Genomic DNA, 21002 nt, shown 5'->3' on the forward strand with positions numbered 1-21002 from the left:
ACTTTCCTGACTACCCGTAGAGGAACCTACAAATAATGTGAAGAACAGTGCAGAGAAAAGATGAACAGGAGAGCCCTGTTCTCACAATAATATGGCACAGATCACACAGTGAGTATGAGGAATGCATAAAAATCCAATGGAATCCTTAATGGAAATGCTTCTCTGCAAAACACAATGAGTATGAGGAGTTTAATGCCACAATAGTGTCACTGAGGCCAGAAATGTATCATCCTTGAGAGGATTAAGTATCCATAATGAGAATATCCACAGTTACAGTACATAAAATAAAGGGATTATAGGATTTCAGACTAGACATACTATACTGAAGGGATTAGGAAGATGTCTCCCCTACTGACAGATCAATGATTTCAGCTTCCTCTGACGTTTGGAACATTGATTACACCCAGCACTGATTACAGCTCCTGGGAGCATTTTGGGCTTGCTGCACTGTTGGTCTCGCAGAAACATTCCTCACTGAGAAATCTTAATGTTTCTGGTCAAGCTTTTCTGCATATAAGGCTTCCTAACAAGAGTGTGGGGAATAAAAATGAGCTTCAATGAAATGAAAGTTCTACCTGATTTGAGCCTAATATACTGTTAGATTAGGATTAGAAAGTCTTAGAAGAAGAAATCTAATTTCTAAGGAAATCATTAGATCTCCTTCACTCCTCCAGGCTTTTTACCCATGCTGTACTTTCATTGCACCTACTAGACAGAAGTGAAGGAGTAGATCAGAGATGCTCTTTCTACTATTTTTATACATGCAAAGCTTTGGGTTGATTTAGACAAGTTGTTTCATCAGTCCCAACAATAGCAGAGAATGCAAGATGTGGACTTCTTTTGCCTTTTACTTGCTGGTTTTTTTCAGAAGTAAAACTTCTTTTCTGGTAACTCAGTCCCCATACCATTGCTGATAGATGCTTAGTATAGATAGGTAACATACAGCCTGATGAATTCCAAGCCCATCAGTGGTGGTGTCCCGGCCCAGCAGTTCCTTTTTATTGATACAGTAAAAGGATGGGATGTAGCATCTAACCCACACAGAGGCTGTGCATGTGGCTGTATTGATTGAAAAAAAATGGGGGGTGGCTAATATGCTTTGGGCTTGCTGTAGTTTCAGAAGTATTACTGAATTTGGTACACAACAAACGCCCTCCTGCTATTGGTGCATGTAGCTGAGCCTGTGAAATCATGAGTGCAAACTGAGTTATATCAGTGAGAGTGTCTGTTGCTGTCATTTGTGTCATTCAGTGATTCAATATAAGCTGTATCATCTTAAGCTTCTATTTACCAAAGAGGTTTACCTATGTAGCTGTACCAGCAAATTCTTTCAATTTTAGGCAAGCCCTTTTTCTGCTTAAGGGGCAGGAGGTGGAAAATGAGAAAGAGAATTAGGTTTTGGGCAGGCCTGGCTATGCTGAGATGACTGAAGATTTGTCTGTCACAGTTCTCTGTGTGAACTGACTGTGCTCAACAAGGGCAGCAAAATGCCAGGCACATCATCTGTGCCATAGCAGCCACAGTTCAGAGTTCAGCACTGTTGGGAAAACATTGATTCACAGCTCCAGCCTCCCAAGCAAGGGTTGACACAGCGTGTGTGACAGAGGTGTGAGTCCTGCAGTGTGTTACTACCAGTGTAATAAAACCAGATACTTGCCTACATGAATTATGTAAGGATACATCTTAGACTACAGTGGCATAATGTCAGTAGCTGTCTTTATGAGCTGTGCCTGACTGACAGTGTTCTAAACTAAGTAGATTAGCAGAGGAATATGACAATAGTCCTAGGATGGGAAAAACATACAGCATCTATCTTCATAAATATTAAAAGATCTGATAGCAAAGCAGCAGTTAAACAGCTTGTCTACTTTCCTGTGGCTGTGGCTCCTTTATCACTGAATCACAGAATGGGTGAGGTTGGAAACACCAGAGTGTGTCATCTGGTCCAGCCTCCCTGCTCAGGCAGGGTCATCCTAAAGCACCTGGCACATCATTTATTTTTGTCACTCCCTGGGGGTTGCCAGCACTGAGCTGCCTTTCAGCAGAACAGGAAGCTTCAGGTTAGCTGATATTCCCTGAGTGTGTGTAATTCTCAAAGTGCTGACAGCTCTGGTTATAATCAGTGGTAATGGCAGTGATGGTACTGGCGTTTCCTTTTTACCTCAGCTCTGCTGGGGAAGGGAGTGGCTGTCATTCAGAGTGGCTCTCAGGCAGAGAGCAGGGCAGAGCCAGCCAGGTTAGGGCATGAAGAGCTGGTTAGGAGCATTTTGGCAGGTGGCTGTCAGGAAGACAAGTTCATCTGAATTAGGTATTGCAGGCAAGTCTAGAGATCTAGCAAGATCTTTAGTAGGTATTTGTAATGGTAGGACTGGTTCCAGCACTGCATGAAACCAGAATTTTTAACAGGGTTTATTAAATACTTGTAGTCCTTTTTAAGTACATGTAGTCCTTTTCCTTGTGAACATGTAATCTAGGCCTCTTGGGCTAAGTGTGGCTTTTTAGAATGAAATTCTGTTTAAAATGACCTAGTAATGGTGCCAGGGATTCACAGGAGCTTTTGAGTTGAGATCTCCAGAGATACTTTAATTTTTTTCAGCCTGTAGAAGCAGCAGCAGTAATATAAGTTACCCTTTTTCTGCTGCCTTGTGCTAAACAGGTTTCTTCTGTTATTTTCTGCTGTGCAGAATGAAAAGGCCACTACTGGAGATGTGGATTAGCAGTTTGAAAGATTGGGCTCTGAACTCATTGCTCTACTTCACTTAAAATGATGATTTGGGAGAGCCAGCTGGGTGTTCCTTCAGGACTAGCATCCTGAAAAAACAGATTTCCTAAGAAATAAAATAGTGTCTCAGGGCTACCTGCTTGGATGAGAGAAGAAAATATATTTTTTTTTTTTAGATTTTTCTTTTAAATATACTTCATACTCACAGAGTTTTTTTCTCAGAGTAGCCCTAGCCATTTTCTTGGTATGTTGCTTTCTTGTTCTAAAATCCTTCAGAGATGGATCCTTAAAATGCCCAGATCCAGTCCTATGCAAGGCAGGAAAGTTTCTAATTTTGTGCTGTCACTCATGAAATAACATCTTGCTCAGTGGGCATGTGGAGTCAGTTAATATCTCTGCATGCAATTGCTTGCTTAATCTTAAAAAGTCTACATATACTCTCTGCCTGAAAGCTTAAAAACATACGTGACTCTAAATACAGAAGCAAATATGCAAAGTAATGTGCTTTCTGTTTTCTACCAACCAAATTCCTGGTACTCTTTCAACCTTGTTTGATTAGAACAGCCTTTAACCTTTGCTTGAATACCTTTTTCTTAAAACAACCTATAATTCATCCCTGCAACAAGATGAGGAGAACTTGGGGTGTGACAAAATTGGCATGTAGCTGCCTGGAAACCTTGAGGGAAGGAGAAAGGAGGAAAGATGATTGAAGCACAGTGAGTGTGAGTCTTGTTGCAGAGCTGGTGGGGGAGCTGGCACAGGTGATTTCCTGGCATGTTGTTTATACTGAGACAATTCCATCTCCTCTTCACTTGTGTCAGCTTGCATCCAGAGACCTGCTGAAATTTCTGGCATTTCTTCCTTTCAATGAGAAGAGTGGGGGAGGGCTTGGGGAAACCTTGTCATCCTCTCTGTCTCCTGCTATAAATTGACTTAAACTGTCACCAGTTTGTTTTTCCTCTCCCCCAGCCAATGTAAAACTCCATCTTCACCTCGCCCCCTGCCTACGTGTGCTTGTCAGATTAGCAGTGTTTGCTCTTGACCTTGTAATTCTTCCTCTTCCCAATGCCTGTTTTAGTTAGGGGCTAATTTGTGGAGTATCTCTCTAATAGCAAATTAAAATGAAACATATTTAGGGGTTTGCTCCAGAAGGACTGTGAACAGCAAATGGCTCTGCCATCAGTGCAGACTGCCTGATGCAAACGACTCAAAGGGGGCTTCTGATTTCTGTTTATTCAAATCTCACTCCTTTAGTTTCCTCTGCTTTAGTTTGATTTATTTGGCAGTTAGTTTTGTGGGGTTCTTTTTGTTCTTTGCAGTGTTTATTGCAGGGTTTCCTTTTGGGTTGCTCTCTGCCCTGTGTGACGAGTTAGTGCAAGACAATGTGCGCTGGTGTCTCAGTAGTGGGTGAGCAGAGTCCCTGGCTCGCCTTCTCCTGCCCACCCTGCTGCCACCTGTATCACAGGCTGAACAGGCTTTTGGGACAGAGAGGGACTGTGGAGGGTGTAAAGGGAAGAGGAGGGAGAGGGTGGGGTGGGATGATAGCACTCTTGCTGTTGGGAGCAGCTGGGATTGGGACCCAGAGCATGCTTGTCACTACTGAAGTTACTGCTGTATTCTTTTTTTAATTTGTTGTATAGCAGTGCACAGTGACTGATTGTAGTGTGCATGCACACAAACAGTAAGAGATCATTCTTTCCTTAAATCACCTGTAATTTAAATAAACAAGATGGGCAGTCTGAAAGAGGTGACTGGGAGTCAAAATGGAGCAAGGAAAACCAGCTGATTAGTATATTGCACAAAAGATCTGATATCTCTCTCTCTGCAACTTTTACCTCATGATCGTCCTTCCTCCTTCCATTTCCTTTTCCTCTGAACTAAAGATTAATTGTGCATTGAAATTATAACAAGAATTTTTTTTTTGTGGTGTTAAGAATCTGGCCAACGGAAGAGGATTTTTTCTCTTAAGGAAATTAGCAATCCACAAGCATTGTCTGTTCCCTAGATATAAATGACTGGCAACTTCCTAGCCAGGGAATGTTTTCCCTTTATTTTCTCTGCAACTTATACTATCCTTAGCTAAGCATATTGTAGCATGCTTGTTTCCAAGTCTGTGTTTTTATCACAGAAGTCCTGACCACACTGAAATCTTTGTGGGGCAGAGCTTGCGTTTACCATTTTGGCTTTAATGCCTAATTTGCATGTTTAATCAATGCAGAAAATACCTGCTTGTTATCCAGTAAACAAACAGGGAAAGGCAATTGTATTTTTCCTGTACCCCCGGTCCACTTTTGCTTGTTCTGACTTGTGACAAACAGGAGAATTTGTCAGAAAATGGTTTCTGAACTAGATGTTGCAATGTAAGGATAGGAGGTAGAGTGTAAAGATCCTGACTATAGCAGAAGATCTGAGGTAGGCATTAGGAACAACTTAACAGTTATTCTGAGCACTGGACTGTTGTGGTATCTCTCTGGTAAGAAGTTTTTAACAAAGTCAGACAGTCATTCTAAAAGTGTTGTTTCTAGACCTGTTTTCTTGTATCATTGGTAGTTCATTTAAAAGCATATTTCTCATGTGTCCTGGAGGTGAAGAAAGATTATTGAATGTTTAGTCCTCTTCCACAAAGCTTCTACTGGTGAAATTTGGAGGGTAGTGAGCATCCAAGTGATAAATTGAAGACAGTCTCTTCAGGATATTTTATCTGCCTTTCATTCGGTCCAGGAAGCATGTTCTCTGTAGTGCTTTAAAGTCCAGGCAAAGCTGGAACTTACCTCTGAATTTCTTAGGAAAAGGCATGATTCAGACTAGCTGTTTCTGGAGAGGTAGAAAGAAAACAACCAATGGGGGCAGAAACCTTTTCTGCAGAGGATGGTGGAAAGCTGTGCACAATTGTTAACTGCTCATTCAGGTAGCTTCCTTCTGCCAGACATGCCTGTGACATTATTTCTATGAATTAAAGTCCTTTATATCTCTTCAATTTATGTAATTGGGGATCATGAATGAGTTTCATGTCCACCACCCCTTCTATTTTCTCAGTGCCTCTTGGCCTTTCATGTCTCTTCTGCATTGCGTCAGTGCCTCCTGGCAAATTCTGTCTATGTCTGTCTCTCAGATAGAGCCAAGTGTGTGTCTGGCCTTGAGAAATAATCATAAATTTTGTTCTGTCAGGAGGAGAGGCCAGGACAATCCAGTCTAGATGTGAACCTGTAGTTCAAGGTGTTTTAGGGATTTCATATCACTTAACCCATACCCTCCAGGCATCACTTGTGTCTGACATGTGGATCAGACTGGAGGAATAAGAGCAACAGATTGCTCAGTGCTTCAAAAGAAGGTTATGAAGCAAACCTGTGTCTTTAAAGAGAGTACCTTCTCATAAATGTTATCTGCAGAGAAATACACCAGTCCCTGCATAAGTAGTTAATGTTACTGCTTCAGTGTTGCCTCATAAAACAACTTTATCGCCTCCATGACGATAATGATTAACAAGCTGATTTACAAGGGTGGGGTCACAAAGCCATTTGGCAAATTTAGCTTGTCTCTCAGTGGCAGGAATACAGAACCTGAGTTTTACAGTCTTTTTACCACTTTACCTGGAATACTTAACCCTGGTGGCTAAGCTCTTAGGCAGAGCAGTAGCAGCAGGTTCTCCTTTATGAGGATAATAACCAGAGTTTCCTCCAGTGCTTCTGATACCTGAGGAAGTTTTAGGTCTCAATTTGAGGATTCAGGAGTGCTGGGGATGTTTCACAGGTTCCCATCTCAGTGTTTATTCCCTGGTCACTTAGCCACAGTGAACTGACAGTGTTTACAGGCACACCGTTACATGATGCCTCTGGTTGACTGCCCCTTGTGCAAGAGCTGGCAGAATATCTACCCGAACATGTGTATAGATTTATCTTCCTACTCTTAGATTCTGGATAGCTTCTGTTAAAATATCCTTCATCTGTTGATTCTCCATTATCTTGGATCTTAAGAAGGGATTTTTTTGTTTAGACTGTGTCAGATTTTTCTTTTATTATCATATCGTAGGAATTACTCTGGGTGCCAAATTTAATTTATGAAGTATTTTAATCCAGCAACACTTTATGTGGTTGTAATATACCATGACACTGTTGAGAATCTAGACTTCTTAACCTTTTCAATTTCTCACATTGAGCAAAACGGTGTATCTGAAAGCTCAGCAAGCTGTATTTCTTTTACTGTCTCTTCTGACAGTCCTAATGTAGGTGATCAAAGATATTTATGATCTCCATTCTAGGTAAACATCTACTGCACTTTTAGAAGTTGGTAAAAATGCACAGACAGGGTAGGAGTTTTGATGACTTTCACTCAAATTCACTACATAGACTCCTGCAGGGATGGAGATCTTACTCAGTACCTTTTGCTTCTTATCTAGCAATGCTGACAGGACCCCTGCCCTCAAAACAAACACTCACTGACCTCAGAAATGTCTGAAAACTGTGCTGTTTTTTCTTTCCTGTCCAGAAAGTTCATCATATCTGATAGACTTCAGTGCTGATTTATGTGGCCATGATGCAAAGTTTGGGTATTTCTGTGGCCCTGATCTCCTGGGTGGGTGGAAGGCTATTGCAGGTGTTACTTGAAGCACTGGTGGATTACAGATAACTCATTTGTCCTTCTGTTTCTACACATCTCCCCTCTAGTTCCTGCTAAAGTGGTTGGGTTATTACATCTGTGGAAATTACACAGTCTGAGTTAGGAGGGGTCTTCCATGCTTTCCTTGTCTAATCAATATGTGATTGCTTTTCAGTTAGTTCCAGCTAGAGGCTTCTATTAATGTATTTTGGAATTTGAACTCTCAGGAACAAACTCTAGTTCTGTAATAGGGCTTTTTAATGCCTAGTTTTTGCTCTTGCTCTGTTGCCCAAACAGAAAGTTATTACAAGTCATGAGTTCAGGTTACCATCTCTGGGTTAAAACTCTCAACAGACTTGAGAAGTTCTACCTCTGTTCCCTTGGCCACTTTTCTAGTTTGGTTTTTAATATGAAAGCATATATTGCAACACCATGTTCACTACATTGCTCTCCCATGGGACTGGTTTGTGCAACTCTCCTTCATGCTGGGAAGTAGGTTCTCATACAGGGAGTTTTTGTTGACTGAACAGGGAAGACAAAGTGGCTTGACTTCTCTGCTGTGTGTAATGGGGCCTGAGGTTTGTGCTGCATGGAGACACAGCTGGGTCTGGGCAGTGGGGCCTTCAGAGCTGGACTTCTGCCTGCCCTGTGCTCAGCCCAGGGAGCCAGGATGAGGGACGGAGTCAGGACAGAGCTGCAACTCGGCCTGTGCCAGAGATGAGGGGACTGCTGTGCTGTGGGCTCAGAAATGCTTTGTGAAGGTTGGACACAGGGACTCTGATCACAGGCCCCTGGGAAACACCTGCTGCTCCTGAAAGTTGTCCGTGAGCAATAGCCCTTTTCTGCATATGCATTTTGGGCCGATCTGGCTTGGTGGATGCTCTGGTCTGTGGCTTTGCAGCTGTTGTTCTCTGGGGACAGCTGACTATCCATTTGTTTGTGAAAACACCACCTTGATAGAGCAAGGGAACTATGAGTAACTTCCAGTCTTTGAATGAAGGATCAGGAAACCTCTGGGGGCAAGCAGCTCTCCTGACAAATAGTTAAGCTTTGAATGATCACACATTGCCCTCACAATCATATTAATGTGATGTATCCAAAGGGACTTCAACTTGTAGCACAGCCACTGCTGCCTTTTATCTCCTGTCTTCCTGGTGGATCAGGAATCACAACCCAGTGCATGTGTCCTGCCTTCCCACCGTACAGACTCTGGCAGCCTTTGCCAGCATTGGCTTGTCTGCCAGTGTTTGGCAGTCCCTGCATTTCCCCCCTCACCTCACTTATTCTGTGCATTTGTTTCTTCAGAATTATACTGCTCCCCAATTGAACACAAAGGTATACCAAGAAGAAAGTTTAATTTGCCTTTATTCATAATATTGACTTGTATGAGAGGCCTCTGTTGCAGAAGTCATCTAAAATAATTGTGCCACCACCCTTTCAGCACATGTTCAGATACTTTACCCCCTTTGTTTCTCCCATTGCTGCAGACAAGTCTTTGCCTTCCCCTCTTGCTCTTCAGTGCAGCTTGAGCTTTCCCAAGCTGTGTTCAGGAGCCTGGGCAGTGGGGCAGGTAGCTGCTCCTGCTGGATTTCCTGGTTTGTCCTCTCCTCCTGGCAGCCCTGGCACCTGCAGCCAAACTGTGGCCAGAGGGATGGTGTGCAGTTTGGGCAGGGAACCTGTATGGGAGGCTCCTCCAAAACACAGCTTGTCCCATTTCAGGTGGAAGATATGTGGCAGTTACTGTAAAAAGCAGTGTTTGCTTTGCTGGTTTAAATTGTAAGTGCTTTGAGGGCAGGGCCTGGCTTTTATGTATGTACATGTGGGTGTGTATTTTTATACAATTCCTGATGTGACACACGCAGGAGCTGTGTGCAGAGCCATGACTTTCTGTCTTGTGGAAGCTTAGAGAAATGTTTTTCCTGATCCAGAGAGATGAACAGTGGTTCTGATCTGAACACTGGGGCTGTTCAGAGATACAGCTTGCTTTGGACTTCTGGACACAACTGTTTTCCTTCTGCTGTCACCAAGTAGTGTAGCCCAATGTATTCCAGGTACAGCAGTGATCAGCATGGCCCCGTGTCCACAATGATGTTGGAATGGATTCCTTGGCCAGTTAAGGAAGAAGAAGCTGCATTGTACCCTCTGTCATTTGCTGACTGGGATGCCATCATTAACCACCTCTCACCCATAGTTTTGACTAATTAAACAATTGCTTGCTCTACAAAGAGTTTGGATTTGAAACAGACCTTGCTCTTTATGTGTGCTGTAAGTAGAAGATAATCTGAACTCAGCAAAATTTTAATTTAAGCTTGATGCTTTTTTTCTTTTTAAGAGACAGGCATATATTTTAATCCTTTGCCAGGTCTATGCTGAGACATCCCCTATGTTGAAGAGATAAGTCAAGGGTAAAAACTTCAGTTTCTGTTGCTTTGGCATACTCTTAACTTAGTTTTATGCTAAGCTACCACACTTCTGAAGTGTGATGTACTTTTCTACAGCTTGTAGTGTGTGATTTCACAGTTTCTCTGTTTTGTAAACTTATTTTGTAAACTGAAATGTTCTTAGGAAAGGTTCAGGTCAAAGCTTAGGAGTGACTCCAGCAGTGAGAACAGACATGTGCTGGATTAGACTGCATGGGGGCTGTGAAGTCTTCGTCACTGAAGGCTTTAGGAACAGATACAGCTGTAAAGAGTGATGTAAATATTAGTGGCTCTGCCAAGACAGCCTCTTGAGGTCTTTCTTTTCCTCCCATAATTTCCATGATATCTGGATAATGCATTACATTTGACTATCACACTTCTATTCTTTATCACTTATGTTTCCTTGAAACTCAAAATCAGATTCTAGCAACAATTGGGAGAAGATCCTGAGACTCTTCCATCATGGTTCTGGGATGTCTAAAATGACCAACTCTGGACCTCTGGCAATCACAGGAGAAGTTTTAAAACCTTTAATGACAAGTTCTGTGCTCCTTTTCCCATGCCATAAAGCACTCACTGTGAAACTGTTACCACAAAGCAGTGAGTAGACAGCCAAGTAGACTTGGGACAGCAAATAGGATTCTTCCTTTCTGCTTGCCTAGCATAAATGGAGATGAGGGTTTTATTCTTATTAGCTGCAAACAGGAACGAGAGAAGGCTGCAAGGAAAAATCATCCTGTGCATAGCCTTGAGGTCTCTGATGAAACAAAATAACACAAAATTTCCAGATGCTAAAACCAGTGATAACATCGATTTGATGCTGCATTTTGTCTTCCTCCTATAATACAGTAAAATAGCCTGTAATTCACATTGCAAAATTGGCAGGCATGGCTCTTTGAAGATATTATCTTCCTCATGTGTCTGCAGTGGCCAGAGTAACAAGCCCACCCACTACAGTGCTACAACAAGCCATACAAACAAATAAAGAGGGACAAATAACACCATCTCCTCAGGGCAGCTGCCCACTCGATGTCTTGCTTAGGTCGTGAACACTTCAGCACAGGAAAGTGTTTGTTCCTTGTAGTTTTAAATTCTCTCCCAGAGCTTAGGAAGGTAATAGATTATCATAATTGTATTCATTACATTATATAAAATATTACTTCAATTCAGATATTTAACTTTTAAATAGTTGCTGACAGTGACATTAGTTCAGATTTAGAGAGTTTGTTTACACTGTACCTTTAGCCTGCATTTTAAGCTGAGCAGTTGTGGCCTGAGGTGACTCCTATAGCATGAAAATTCTCTGGAAAATTTGTATGCATTGTGGTTTATTTATTATCTTTGTATGTCCATTTCATCTATTAGTGCCTAAGTGGGTTTTTGGAGGGTGACTGTAGCCTTGTCTCTAGCTGGGTAGCTTCACGGTTTCTTTCTTTCTGTTTATTGAATATTGTCAACTTCTGTGTCTCCCCTCTGTAACTGTGGAGTCCGCAAGCAAAATATTTCTTCCTTCAACATGGAAAACAAACCCTAGCCTAGGGGATCTAAATTACCTTCTGACCATCTGTTGGAAGGTTAGCAGTATCACTGCCTTGAACTATGGCTTCATTTTCGTATTTCATGCAGCAGCTTCTCTGCATTGTTTATATGTGGTTGAAGGGGATCTTCCTATATCAGGATGCAATAGGAACGTCATTTTTCCTCTGACATGAGCAGATGTCCTATCTGCGGCAGTAGCAATAACATTGCTGCTTCCTGTTGTTGCAGGTGTTGTCAGCAGGCTGGAGCTGAAGGCAAGGAAGGGGCACATTTCTGCCCGTGCCATTCACTGCCATCAACACCAGCACTCCCCATGCACCTCCTTTTCCACTTGTACTTTTTAGTACTGGCTTTCTTGGCTAGTGGGCAGAAAGTTGCCCTGGAACACAAATTTATTTCCTTACTACCTGGCCTTTGCTTCTCTATTGTTCTTCTTTGCATTGGTATCTCTGCTTTCTCTAGATTTGGTTACACCTAACTCAAATTACAAGTGGCGTTACCATATTTAGGGAAGGGGTGGTTGAACTGACATTCATTTAAGTGTAAAACTCCCCACTCTTGTGTTCCAGGGCACAGCCCCCTGCAACTCTTCAGTCAGCAATTACTGCGTTCTTTTCCTTTTTACAGGAGGTTGCTATCAAATCCCATGATACATTTCTATTGCTAATCTGGCAAGCTGCCATTCAGACCACAGGAAGCCCAGAAGAGAAGAATATACGCTTAGGGCCTTATTCCATCTTCATTCTTCCCTACAGCAGCAGAATTCCTTAAAATCTCTAGAAGTTTGATCTGAATGGAAAGTGTTTTGCCTGAATAGCACCCCTTATTGAGGCATTGTCTCCAAGTCACAAATTTAGATGAATGTTGTGGTTAGCAGTTTAAGGTTTGGTCATTTTTTCCACACGAACACGAGGAGTGCTAATCACATCTCATGGTCTAGCAGGATTCTCTGGGACTTCTTGATTTGAGAGCTAGACACTAAAGGAAAAAAAAAAAACAAAACTAGTTCCTCTTCAAGACTGTACCTAAGAAGTTATTTGCTTTAGCAAGGAGCAGAACATTATATTTGAATGGTTTTCAGTGGGAAACAACTACTAAAGGACTAAAGCCAGGACTCTGTTCACAAAATACATGCAAAAAAACCTTGTACTTTGAAGGAAAAGAAATAACCAAAACTGTGATATGCACATGAAAAGTAAGAAGAAGTGAAAATTGTAAGGCAGTATTCATAGCTGTCAGAGATAATGTGGAAGCCTTAAACTTGTTTCCTATTTACTTCTTTGTGCCTTATTGTATGAATGCATTGTTGTACTTAAAACAACTACTAATATTTTGTTGTTGCCATGTACAGATTTACAAAGAGATAGTAAATTAGTTTTCATGTTCAGATCATTGGTGCTTCAGTGACTACTATTATCACTTGTGTTTTCATGAAGCTCTAATTGTTGGGAAGTAACTTTCCTATTGTTTTAATCAACAGCATGTACCTACATTTCTGTTGTAATAAGTATTGTCTCAGTTTTTCAGGTCATTCTGGTTATTTCTGTGGGGTTCATTCAATATTGTCTTCTCATTCCAGGTTATTGAAGGAAAGCTGGCTCCTTTCTTGGGGAAGGTGATCAAGTTTGCCACCTCTCATGTGTATAGCTGCAGTCTTTGTAGCCAAAAGGGTTTCATCTGTGAGATTTGCAACAATGGAGAAATCCTTTACCCCTTTGAGGACATTTCTACAAGCAGGTACTCCAATGTGGTAATGTCAGTCATACATTTGATTTGCATGTTGTAGCCTTGAGGATTCTCAGCCTCATGACCCTTTATTTAAATAATTAGGGACTAGATTCCACTAATACACATTTCTGGGGAGCTACAGTAGATTGCTGCTCCAGGGAGGCCACCATGAACAAATGTGGAAGCAAATGAGAAGTGCTACTTCCCAAGGTCCTGTAAGTCTCAGAAGAGCTGTTCAGAAAGGGAAAACCCCCAGATCATCACACAGTGTGATTAAAGCTCTTCTGAGTTTGCAAAGTGTCCTGAAAAGCCAAATTACGTTTCTGGAGCGATCACATCTTTCTGTTCTCTGGTATCACTGGGCCCATAATGTACAGGGATCATCCATTATAAAACAATAGCCATCCATTCTGAAGTGTCTTCCCCATGAAATGTTTTGGCTAGTTCTCTGCTCTGCCTGCGTATTCCTCTGTCCCTGTGTATGCAAGATTTTTTTTTTTAAATATATTGCTATTCTCAGATGGCAGCAAAGTAAGTGTATGTAAGTCCTAAACTAAGCAAAAAAACCTTTATTTCAGATCCTGTAGAGTACTGGGTGCCAGGTTAGGGACAGGAGTCACATGGGAAACCTAGAAGCAAAATGCAGGAAGCCAAGGCAGACTTAGCAACATAGCAGTGTTACTGCTCTTCTTCAGTAGTGTCTTGGATTTTCAGTAAAGGAGATATACTTTCTTCCACCCTTAACAGAAAGACAGTAAATGTGACATCCACAGTCAAGTATTTTTATGGCTGTTTCAAATACAGTCATTGTAATTAGTTCTCCAAAGTGTTCATTTGAAAGTGGAAAGAATCAAGGACCCACCTTTGGAAACAATCAGGACCAGACAATTAAAAAGGTTTGTTAAGAATCTGGTTCCCTTGCACGCACAAAGATGTTAAATTAAAAATAACCAAGGACTACTCTTAAGGGATTTTCAGTCTGATCTGAGTTTCAAAGGTTGTTTGCATATTGTTTTTCCAGAGTCTTATTCTAAAAAATGTATTGACAAAGCAGTGGATAAAAGCTAAGCAAGGTGTATGATATGTGGTTTATAAACAGTTTTTAAGAAAGAATGCATATGGGGTGCATGGTGAGATAGGCTGAGTTAAAAGACAGACTAAGATGGCATAAAACACAAGATGTCTGTGGAGACTGCATAATAGGTGATTGAAGATATTACCAAAAGATTAATGAGACTGTGAAGGAACATTTGAGAATACAAGTTCACGTTAAAATTTCATTTGTCTGGGAGATTTTCGGTCACAAACCCATTATTGGGTGTATATTGTTTCCCTGCCCTTCAGCTGAGATCAGACATACCTTGCAATTACAGAGTTCAAAACCCTCTGGAATCAAATAGAATTTGTCAGCAATTCAAGCCAACAGAAGCTGCTCTAGCTCCTGTGTTTGTGTGAGTTAGAAGCCAGAAAGGACTTGTGTTCATGTTTCACAAATGTGAAGTTATGGTTGATGTCATGCCAAAGACAGCAGTCTTTGTTAATGGTTTTAATTAAAACACAATCAGCATGAAAGGTTCTCCAAGAATTCTCTTTCTTATCTCATCATTCTTACTCCTTTTGTATTCCTTATACTAAACCTTTTTTATCCCCAGCATTTTCTGATTCCCTTCCTAGTTAGTTTCCTCATCTCATTACTACACATGCACCTATATGGAGCTAACCAGATTATTATTTCAGTTCAATATTTTTGCTCTGGAGGCAAGTTATGCCAACAGAGGAGCTTGTACAGTAAAGCTACTGTGCAGCTCTATCAGCTCCAAAGCATTGAGGGAGCCCAGGTGGAGGGATTTTGTGTTTGTTTCCATCTCTTGAAGATGAGAGAGGATTCTGAAGTATGTGTACTGAGCACTACAAGACAAGGTAAGGTGAGGAGGCTAGTTAGAAATAGAGGGATGTACAAAGTAACCTGGCAAATGGATGGCAAGTCCTAGAAGGTCCATGTGAAGACTTGCAGTTATACCTGAAAATTCTGATGTATTCAAAATTTCCTTGTCAGTTGTCATACAGAGCTCTGAGTAAAACAGCTCAGATTTGTGATTTAGTTATACTATTCTGAGTCCACAGTGTACAGAGATAATTGCCTACAACTCCCTTCTGCATCCTGGTTTTCTGGAATTGCTATCTGCAGCACTGTACTCGTATTTTGTACACAATAGTGGACTGCCAGGTACCCTGGCTGAAGCTGGTGAGTTGAGGAGGAAAGAGGAGCTGCTGAACTCTGAGGACCACATTTTTCTTTTTTCATTTGAATGTTTGTTCACTTTTGAGCAATCAACTCTACCAGCAAACTGGGCTGTTAGGTTAGAAATATTTGAAAGTGGGTGCATGACATCTTTTGCCAACTTCAGCTCTTTGCTGCATGTTTGAAAAGTGAAGCCTGCCTTTGTGTGTGTATATATGTATGTCTGTGTTGAGCTGGCATTTGGATTTTTGGCTACCTCTCTAACCTTTCTTGCTCTTTGGAGAGAAGAGTGACAGCTGTCAGCTGGCCATTACAATTCCAAGGTGGTTCTCAGTTGACTGTTAAACTTTCCATCCTCATGGTCTCTTAGGTCAGCTTTGAGGTAAAGAGATTGTTTCTCTCCAAAATATTCTCAGCAGTTTCTGGCATAGTGTTCAGTGGGAATTTATGAAGGATGGGTATTCTTTAGATAGATACAGCTGAGAGAAAAAGAGGGCCCCTCTTGAGGGCTGGAGTTTCTCTTTGGTCTGGTTATTTGCTTGAGAGTCATTTTTGTCAGTCCTTGGGCAAACAGAGTGAATACCTGGGTTATGCACTCCTCAGGGTTTGAATACACATATATTACATACCCTTCTCTCACTAATCAGTGTGACACATTCCTTTGTTGGCAAACGGTTCCAAAACAAACACAATCAGTTCACTTAATTAGCGGGTCTGTGGGCTGTGCTTGGCGGGCTCTTTACATCCTGCTCAACAATGCAGAGCAACAGTTTGCTGCCTTGAATGCAAGGGTGGGCTCACAAAGTCATAAGCTTTCAATGATACATCCTTTCTCTGGCTGTTCTTGGGAGGTGGCCATTCTGCACAGATCATAATGAAAGCTGTAATTCAGTAGTTAAACCATTTCTTTAAAATTGTCCCATCCTTTTGATGCCTCTTCCAATCACTTTGATTTTTCTGTTCCTTATTCCCCTCTCTTCTATCTTACCCATATTTACATAATACTTCAGAGTTCTTTCAAAATTTCACGATTTCACCTTGTTTTCGAAGGCTTTAAATCATGAGAACTATTTAAAGCCTCTTGAATTAATTGTACAGTTCATGGACCAAATTTTCAGCTAATGTAAACTCTCTGAGCTCTGCTTTTGCTGGAGTTCTGGCAACTTAAATAAACGGAGCATCTACCTCCTATTTTATTTCTTGGGCTAAATTTGCCCCGGGCTAAAATTTAGTGAGTAAATATATAAAATTATCATATTATATCACTTATTTTATATTTACAGGTGTTGTGCAATGACTTTAAATATCCTTGACTGTAAATTGGCTTGTTAGAGCTATCTTTGCCCATTAGCAAGCAGGCACTTCTCCTCAGATTGCTCTGATTTTGCTTGTTCTTCACTAGTGTGAGGAAAAGGTTTTGTTTCTTCCTACTAAAATTAAAAAAAAAGACCAAACAACAGAAGTGAAGTCTGGGTAGTGGCACTGTTGTCTGTAGTAGTTGCTGTATTTGTTTTATAACTTAGAACAATTTTTAACAATTTTTAAATCTTAAGGAATACTGAGAAAATTACCTTTGGAATGAGAGTAGAATTTATTAAAACATGTTTTCTGTCCCATCAGATAATTAAGCAATCATGGTTATGATTAAGATTATGTTAGCCATTTAATAAAGTTTTGGTCTTGCCTGTCATCATCCTAATGATTACTTTCACAGGCAATTAAATTTGTTGTGTTTTGCTGGTAAAGTTACTTGCTTGTTAAGAACAATTTAATCCATTCCTTTCATATGCTGACTGTAGATGTATGTGAACCACGGAGAGTTGCTCTTTTGTGTTCATATTCATTTATCAAGGCTAAACTGTTTTCACTTTAAGTTAATTTGTTCTGCAGATCAGTTGAGACATGTAGACCTTTTAAGAGACAAACCAGAAGGCCCAAGTTTAAAATAGACGTGCCACAGAGCAGACTTGACTATATCAACAAGCTTGGATGCCTCCGTAATCTTTGGCCACCATCCTGATAAGACCTGTGAATGTACTTTGCACATAGTGACAAGGCCTACTAAAGGCTCTGGGGGTATGCATGCTGAAGTCTTTGCAAAGTTACAGCTTTGTGTTATGGATGCTGTGTCACTGGACAAGCTCAAGATAGATGTTAGGTGGAGAGACGGAAATATTCAGTACACAGTATTTGCAGGAAATACCTTGGCACAGGTCAAAGGCATCACACGAAGTACATAATTTTTCCCCCTTGCTTTGATTGGCTTGTCTTTTGCTAGAAAGCCTTTCCCCAGGCTGGGCTCACCTGAGTTGTGACAGTAGTTTAGTACCTAATTTTGAAAGAGCTTAGCTTATCAGATGCTGATAGCTGGTTCAAAGCACTCTGAAGTGATCTGCTCAGCACTTCTTTGAGGAAATGTGGGCACCTAAGTAGATGTTAAGTTCTCTTGGTAATTTGATTTCTCCTGAATCTGTCAAAATTGATCAAAATCTTCTGGCCTAGATTGTCTTTTTTTTTTTTGTTTGTGCAGGGTAGCACAGTAATATTATCTGGAAGATGTAAACAGAAAACAATAAAGTATACCAGCTTTTTCATCAAGTATTGTCTTTTACAACTGAAATAGCTTTAGAGGTTGGTTTTACTTGCCTCATGTCACTGTGGCTTTTAACTAGAATGTTCAATCAATGTCATATTAGTGCCAACTTTCTTCCATTCATTTACCATGTGGGCATCCCTCCCTAGGCAGGCTACTTGCATTGATTCCTAGGCAACTGGAATAATATTGCTGCACGTGTGTGTCAGGCATTGATTGCTTTTGGGGCTTTTTTTTGTATTGTAAGTGAACACAGGCTGGTCCTTTTTCCTTTTCTTTGTGTTCTGCTAAAGGCTCAGAGTTTGAAGGGCCTGTCTATGATATTCACAGCTGAGCAATTCAGAAATGCTTGCAGACAGGCACATGTGCATAGTGTGGGACGGTGATCATGCTGGAATCCCCAGGCAAGGCTTACTTCAGCCAGTATGTTTGCTCTTTGGGGTTTTTAATAGCCAAGTTACAGGTGATTTAGTGTTTTGGGTGCTTGGTTAATGTTTAGCATCATCTAAGGAAAAACATACTGAATGTTCCCATTTAATCCTGCTTTTACTCTGTGTGGTAGGAAATAAGAGTTTAGTTGTGAACAGTTTAGCCCTAAATCAAATCCTTGCTGAAATTTCTTCCAAGGGATTGCTCACTTGACCAATGGTGTGCAAGGTCTGGCACAAAGGGAGTGAGTTTTTTAAATGACAAAATGAAAGCTAATATATAAAATTACAAAGGAAGGGTGGTGGGTGAATATGGCACTGCAATGGGACAGGGGAGCTCTTTGCCCTTCTCAGCTCTGCTAGGAGCCCCTGGCTGACCTTGAGCAAGCCAGTTCACCTCTCACTTCCTGTTGTGAGGTGGGAATGGTGCTGTATCTGTACAGCCAGCCCCTGTGCAGGGACTGAAGGTACCCTAATAAACCTTGTTGGCTCTAGCAGCTTCATCCCACCTTTGTACCTGTCACATTGGTAAGTCTGTCAACCAGTTAGGTTCCTACAAGCCAAAAACCTGGCTTTCAGATGACATCCTGGACCACCTGTTGATCATCCCTGCTTCATTTTGTCTGTTTGAGGTGAAAGGTCTTTGAGGCCTCCTTGTGCTGTACCCCCCACTTCAGGCACCTGATTCTGCTCAGGGGACCTTAATGGTGGTGCAGTACAAAGAATAAACATAAGCATAATCAATTGGTTGTGCAGCATCTAGAATTACTTGAGCTATAATCCTGGGAAAAATAGATGGGAAGCATGGAAAGAACATGCAAGAACTTGCAATTTACTAAATATTGCTATGTTTCAAATGCCCAGACCTAATGGGAGATACTAACTTTGGCAGCATACAAGGAATGATTATATGCTTTTAATGTAGAAAGCCTTTTCTTTTGTAACTAGTGATGATAATAATAAGAGCATTATAATGCCTCTCTGGCTGTGGAGAGCTTTGCCCTTTCTCTTACACTTACCAGTGCAATAGAAATTATTTAGAGGACTGAATTATTCTCTGCATTTTTTTATTCCATACAAGTAAAACATCCTTAAAACATAAAACACCCTCTAAAGTCTCAACAGAAATTGAGTTAGGTCAGGAAAGAGGAAAAAAAAAAAGAAAACACCAAAATAGAGAGGAAGCTATTTCAGCTGCCTTCTTAGAAGACTGCAAGTCTGTGTGAAAACAACATGCAGTGTTCACTAAGTCTTCAAATGCTGTTTGAAAAATAGCAAGATGCTATTAATGTGCAGTGTCACAATATCATTCATTAAAGAAGGAAACATGAAAGGCCTGAATGGCTATGGGCTCATCAGCTTATTATCAGTGGTGAATAGCATTCTCACAAAGGATGTTGGGACTTCTTGGCCTCTAGACAAAGAGTAAGTCAGGATTCAGAAATAGCACCTGAACTGTGAATTACCTATGACAACAACAAGGGTTAAGGGAAAGATAAGTAGGTGTAGTGAACTATTAAGTGAGCCTTTTGTAGGCTACAAAATATATTTTATTTCTCCAGAGAAATAAAATCATTTTAATATACTGAGGCTTGAAAACAACAAAAGACCCTGTGAAATTCACATGTGGAGATAAAATTAGATCTCAGAATTAACTAGGAAGCAATCTGTTTGTTATATTCTAAAAAGGAATATAATGGTGGAGTTTTTGGTCTCACTGGAGAATCCCTCACAGTGAGGTTAGAAATGGTCAACCAGTTGGCATTCCAGGGCCAGTTAAGATTGATTGTATTTGATATGAGGAAAAGCAGAGCTGCGTAGGTAGCTTGGGGTAGTATAGCTCCACCACTTTTAAAGGAGTGACTTGCTAGTTGCACCAAGGCAGAGCAAGATCAGCATTGCCCCTCTGCCCTGGTGACTTTGTCAGTGAGGGGGACACAAGCATGCAGTGAAAGCTGAAATGCTTGTCCTCTCTACTTGTTCCTGAGCAGAGCTAGAGGCAGCTTTGTTCTCCAACTCAGAGCACCCTTCCTCTAGGCTGCTGCCTTGTTGTCATCTGGACCCCTTGGTTGGGCTCAACCTTCACAAGAGAAGGCAGAAAAGGGGTCTTCAGAGCAGCAGTCAGGGGGCACCAGAATGGACCCACGATGGCAGCAGTGGGTGCCACTGCAGGGACTGTGAGATCAGGGCTGGCTGTTTGCCTCTGCTTAGTGCCTGACAGTGTGGGGTCCTGGGCACAGCTTCAGTTACTGCACCAGCTCTAAGGAATAACAGTTCAGACCATTTTTCTCTCTGTTTTGATTCTAAGCGATGGGAAAAATGTCTGTTGACATTTTCCACTGACCTTATTTCTGAAAAATGAATTAGTATTAATTTGAACACCATCAGTCTTTGTTTGCTCTGCTGATGGCCTTTGACTTGGGAGACCAGGTGTGCTGGCTCTTCTCTCATCCTGCTCAATCCACTTCAGCAGTAATTTCTGGTAGGTTTTGTTGTTTCCATGCATGCTGTAGAGAAGTATTGGACTAGCATAGGGGGTGGTGATGTGAGAGCACAAAATTACACTCCTCATCAATCATTACCCTCTAGCAACTTCCAGGTCACTGTAAACTGCTGACTAACAAGGGAGAATTAGCTTGATAAAATCACCATTAGTGTCAGTTCAGAGTGGTGTAAAGTTTTAAAGACACTGCTGTCTTCTGTCTCTTCTTTGCCCATTAGTGGGTCTGTTTGT

The 21002-nt window shown here is 41.2% G+C and overlaps 1 protein-coding gene across 1 annotated transcript in view; it reads left to right on the forward strand.

Moving 5' to 3' along the window:
* The window catches only part of PLEKHM3 (pleckstrin homology domain containing M3), a 70107-nt gene that overhangs the window by 40872 nt on the left and 8233 nt on the right, over window positions 1–21002 (forward strand). The window contains exon 6 of the mRNA XM_059476338.1: window positions 12857–13014. Coding sequence (XP_059332321.1) covers window positions 12857–13014 — 158 coding nt within the window. The remainder of the gene's footprint in view (window positions 1–12856; window positions 13015–21002) is intronic.

The sequence above is a fragment of the Ammospiza nelsoni genome, chromosome 7, assembly GCF_027579445.1.
Source record: "Ammospiza nelsoni isolate bAmmNel1 chromosome 7, bAmmNel1.pri, whole genome shotgun sequence".
NCBI lineage: Eukaryota > Metazoa > Chordata > Aves > Passeriformes > Passerellidae > Ammospiza > Ammospiza nelsoni.